Raw genomic sequence first — 4,975 nt, 5'->3', positions numbered from 1 at the left:
AGTATATTTGAGTTTAGAAGCTCACTCTTTGTTGGGTATTATGTATATTTTCTAGTATATTTGAGTTTAGAAACTCACTCTTTGTTGGGTATTATGTGTATTTTCTAGTATATTTGAGTTTAGAAGCTCACTTTTTGTTAGATATTATGTTTAAGAATGGTTTAACATGTTTCTTGGATAGGACTTCATTGTAAACATTAAGTTCATTCTGGGAAAATTAAGGTTCATTAAAATGTTTCTTTTAAATATGGGCGATCCTAGTCTCTTTGTCATCAGTGAAACAGTTTGTCTGTTTTGTTAGGTTTTGTTACTATTTTTGTGACTTATTTTTCTTCTTTAGGGAAGAAAAGTCATCAAAAAGAGGATTCCCTTTCTTGGAGTAATAGTGCTTATTTATCCTTGGATAATGATGCTTTCACGGATTCATTTCATAAGGATGGAATGCTGAGCTTAAAGCAACTACTGTCTTTTCTCAGTATCACAGACTTTCAGTTACCTGATGAAGACTTTGGACCTCTTAAGCTTGAAAAACTGAAGTCTTGCTCAGAAAAACCAGTGGAGCCCTTTGAATCAAACATGTTTGGAGAGAGACATCTTAAAGAGGGAAATTGTATTTTTCCAAAGGAACTGAGTCCTAAACGCATGAATACAGAAATGGAAGACTTAGAAGAGGACCTTATTGTTCTGCCAGGAAAATCACATCCCAAAAGGCCAAACCCACAAAGCCAGCATACAAAGACAGGCCTTTCTTCATCCATATTACTTTATACTCCTTTAAATACAGTTGCGCTTGATGATAATGACAGGCCTACTGCAGACATGTGTTCACCTCTTTTCCCCATCTTAGGTACTACTCCAGCCTTTGGCCCTCAAGGCTCCTATGAAAAAGCTTCCACAGAAGTCGCTGGACAAACTTGCCGCACACCCCAACTTGCTCATTTGAAAGACTCAGTCTGTCTTGCCAGTGATAGTAAACAATTTGACAGTTCAAGCAGTCCAGCAAAACCACATACCACCCTGCAGGTGTCAGGCAGGCAAGGACAACCTACCTGTGACTGTGACTCTACCCTGCCGGGAACACCTCCACCCATTGAGTCATTCACTTTTAAAGAAAATCAGCTCTGTGGAAACACATGCCAGGAGTTGCATAAACATTCCGTCGAACAGGTACAATCCATTTCCTTTGTGAAATTTTCTCTGGAGGAATGAAATGCCTTAGTGAATGTAAACAGCATGACTTGCTTATACATTGGGCCTTCCACGTTTAAGAACGGTTTGACATGTTTCTTTGATATAACTTCATTGTAAACATTAAGTTCATTCTGGGGAAATTAAGGTTCATTAAAATATTTCTTTTAAATTTGGGAGGTCCTATTCTCTTTGTCATCAGTGAAACAGTTTGCATTTGGAGCTTTGCTGCTGTTATAAGAGGAAATAAAGACAATATGAAGTAGACATTTTGATGAGTGGGTAATGCAAGCAGACATTATACATGAAGTGTAGACTAATGATGTGACTTGTTTTCACAGACTGAAACAGCAGAGCTTCCTGCTTCTGATGGCATAAACCCAGGCAACCTACAATTGGTTTCAAAGTTAAAGGTCAGAAGAATATTCTCTTCCAGTGTCTTGTGTCTTACATATGAAAACTTTAATGAATTGAAAAGCATTCGGTCATATAGCTTCTTGTTCTTTAATACTATTAAAGACATTGGTAAACAGATTCCGAAAAACAGATTTGGATTGTTTTCCCCAATATTTACCTCTGTTTATGTTTTGAGCTCTCCTCTTGAAGTTTCTGTGCCAACCTGTTGGCAAGAATAACTTAGGCTAAGTAGCTGAACTTCATATCTAAATCTAAGTTAGGGAACTGGGCACGGTGGCCCACCTCTGTAATCTCAGCACTTTGGGAGGCTGAGGCAGGCGGATCACTTGAGGTCAGATATTTGAGGCCAGCCTGGCCAACATGATGAAACCCTATCTCTACTAAAAATACAAAATTAGCTGGGCATGGTAGTGGGCGCCTATAATCCCAGCTACTACGGAGGCTGAGGGAAGAGAATACTTGACCCAGGAGGCAGATGTTGCAGTGAGCCAAGATCTCACCGCTGCGCTCCAGCCTGGGTGAGTGAGACTCCATCTCAAAAATAAAATAAAATAAATATAACTCAGGCATTTTGACAGAGAGTGAAATGAGAGTTATTCATGCCTCTCCTACTCAAATGGTGTAATGTTTCTAGAAGAATCACTTATGGTGATTTATAAGAAAATGGGGAGCAGTTCTAGTGGTTTATCTTTTCTATGCAGTGTGGTAACTGAAAATGTTGCATTACTAAATGTCCTAGGGGCAGGGGTGAAGATGGTGCAGATGCTCTCCCAGAGAACCACTGGTGTGAAGGAAAGCACTTCAAATCCACATAAACTTTTTCCCAGATTACTGGCTTTGTCACTTTGGACAAATTGTGTAACCTCTGAGCCCCAGATTACTTTTCTATAAAGGATATGTGGTAATAACCTATGCTCTGTTTTGGAATTTATTCTTGAGTCAATTTTAGTAACTTATTTTATCTTTATTTGATTTTTTGAGACAGAGTCTGTTGCCCAGGCTGGAGTGCAGTGGGGCAATCTCCAATCTCCACTCACTGCAACCTCAGCCTCACAGGTTCAAGTGATTCTCGTGCCTCAGCCTCTGTAGTAGCTGGGATTACAAGCGTGCGCCACCACGCCCTGCTGGTTTTTGTATTTTTAGTACAAACGGGGTTTTGCCACATTGGCCAGGCTGCTCTTGAACTCCTGACCTCAGGGCATCCGCCTGCCTTGGCCTCCCAAAGTGCTGGAATCACAGGTGTGAGCCATCATGCCCAGTGTTCTAATAACTTAGTCTCTTAAAAAATCAACCATTTCATTCATATTTTCAAATTTGTAGGTAAAAAGTTACTTCTTATAGATTATTAAAATCTGTGTATATGCAGTTAAGCCTCTCTTCCCCATTCTCCCATTTCTAAAATTATTGTTTTTCTACATTAGACTCAAGATGTGGCCATTACGTGGGTCTTCCAAACAAACTAGTTTTTGGTTTTTATTGGTTATTAATTGGGTTGGGTTTTTTTTGTTGTTGTTGTTGTTTGTTTTGTTTTCTAGTTTATTCTGTTTTTATAATAAACAAGATAACTGTAAATAATTCCTTTCTACTGTTTTTTTTACTGTTCTTATTTTGTTCTTGTACTGACTTCCTGAGCTGCATGCTTACTTGATTTTAATCTTTCTTGTTTTCTTATAAATGCCTTTGTGATTATGATTTTTACTTGACATTTCCAAATTTTCTTGGAAATACTGCTTTGGCCATGCTCCGTGGTTTGGATACATAGTGTTCCCATGGTCATAATAGTAGATAGTATAATGTATGTCGTTTCAGTGTTATTCCTTCTGAGGAATAACATTGAAACCTGTAGTTTCAACCCATGAGTGGTTCATCAGGTTGTTTAATTTTCAAATGGATAAGTTCTGTGGAATATCTTTTTGTGGTTAAATCTGAATTTATTCCATCTGGACTATACATTTTAAAATTTTTCATGGGCTGGGCATGGTAGCTCACACCTGTAACCCTAGAACTTTGGGAGGCCAAGGTGGGTGGATCACTTGAGGTCAGGAGTTCGAGACTAGCCTGGCCAACATGAAACCTTGTCTCTACTAAAAATACAAAAATTAGCTGGGTGTGGTGGCAGGCACCTGTAATCCTAGCTACTCGGAAGGCTGAGGCAGGAGAATCGCTTGAATCCAGGAGGCAAAGGTTGCAGTGAGCCGAGATTGCACCACTGCACTCCAGCCTGGGTGATAAAGTGAGACTCAGTCCCAAAAAACACAAAAATTAAAATTAATAAATGAAATACAAAATAAAATCTTTCATGATGTAAGTTTGATAGGCAAGTTTTTAGGTACATAAGAACCACAAAACTCTTTCTTTTCACCTGTATAAAACTTAAATTTTACATACCTACTATTTCATTGAATTATAATTCATCACTTTGCATTACTTAACGCTTTGCATAAAACAGCCCTCCAGTACCACTTTAACAGAACTGTTGTTGCCATTGTATCAGAATCCTTCAGGTTCCTGTTCCGTAGATGTGAGTGCCATGTTTTGGGAAAGAGCCGGTTGTAAAGAGCCATGTATCATAACTGCTTGCGAGGATGTAGTTTCTCTTTGGAAAGCTCTGGATGCTTGGCAGTGGGAAAAACTTTATACTTGGCACTTCACAGAGGTAAGTGGGAATCTCGAGCTGAAGAAGATCTTTGTAGCCATTTGCCTGATAATGTAGATAGGCAGCTTACCAAAATTGGGAGCTATGACCATGCAAGGCAGAACAGAGATGAGATTTTTTCCCCCAACATTTTATTATGAAAAGTTTCAAACATCCAGAAAAGTTGTATAGTGAGCACCCGTATACCCACCATTCTAGACTCTACCATTAACATCCTGCTTTATTTGCTTTATCACAAATTTTCATTTGTTTGTTTGAGTCAGGGTCTCACTCTGTCACACAGGCTGGAGTGCAGTGGCATGATCATGGCTCACTGCAGCCTCAACCTCCCTAGGCTCGGTAATCCTCTCACCTCAGCCTCCCTAGGCTCGGTAATCCTCTCACCTCAGCCTCCCAGGTAGCTGGGACCACAGGCATGCACCACCATGTCAGGCTAATTTTTTATAGTTTTTTTTTTTTCCTTCTTATTTTTGTTGAGACAGAGTCTTGCTCTGTCACCTAGGCTGGAGTGCAGTGGCACGATCTCTGCTCACTGTAAACCTCTGCCGCCCAGGTTCAAGGGATTCTTGTGCCTCAGCCTCCTGAGTAGCTGGGATTACAGGCACCCACCACCATGCCCAGCTAATTTTTATATTTTTAGTAGAGGTGGGTTTTCGCCATGTCGGCCAGGCTGGTCTCGATCTCCTGACCTCAGGTGATCTGCCTACCTCGGCC

The 4,975-nt window shown here is 40.1% G+C and overlaps 1 protein-coding gene across 1 annotated transcript in view; it reads left to right on the top strand.

The window, feature by feature from the left end:
• Positions 1 to 4,975, top strand: part of PALB2 (partner and localizer of BRCA2) — a 46,577-nt gene that overhangs the window by 10,622 nt on the left and 30,980 nt on the right. The window contains exons 5-7 of the mRNA XM_011958319.1: positions 341 to 1,167; positions 1,530 to 1,601; positions 4,100 to 4,289. Coding sequence (XP_011813709.1) covers positions 341 to 1,167; positions 1,530 to 1,601; positions 4,100 to 4,289 — 1,089 coding nt within the window. The remainder of the gene's footprint in view (positions 1 to 340; positions 1,168 to 1,529; positions 1,602 to 4,099; positions 4,290 to 4,975) is intronic.

Source organism: Colobus angolensis, unplaced genomic scaffold (genome assembly GCF_000951035.1).
Source record: "Colobus angolensis palliatus isolate OR3802 unplaced genomic scaffold, Cang.pa_1.0 Scaffold468, whole genome shotgun sequence".
In the NCBI taxonomy this organism is placed as follows: domain Eukaryota; kingdom Metazoa; phylum Chordata; class Mammalia; order Primates; family Cercopithecidae; genus Colobus; species Colobus angolensis.
This window is presented reverse-complemented; position numbering and strand designations above follow the sequence as displayed.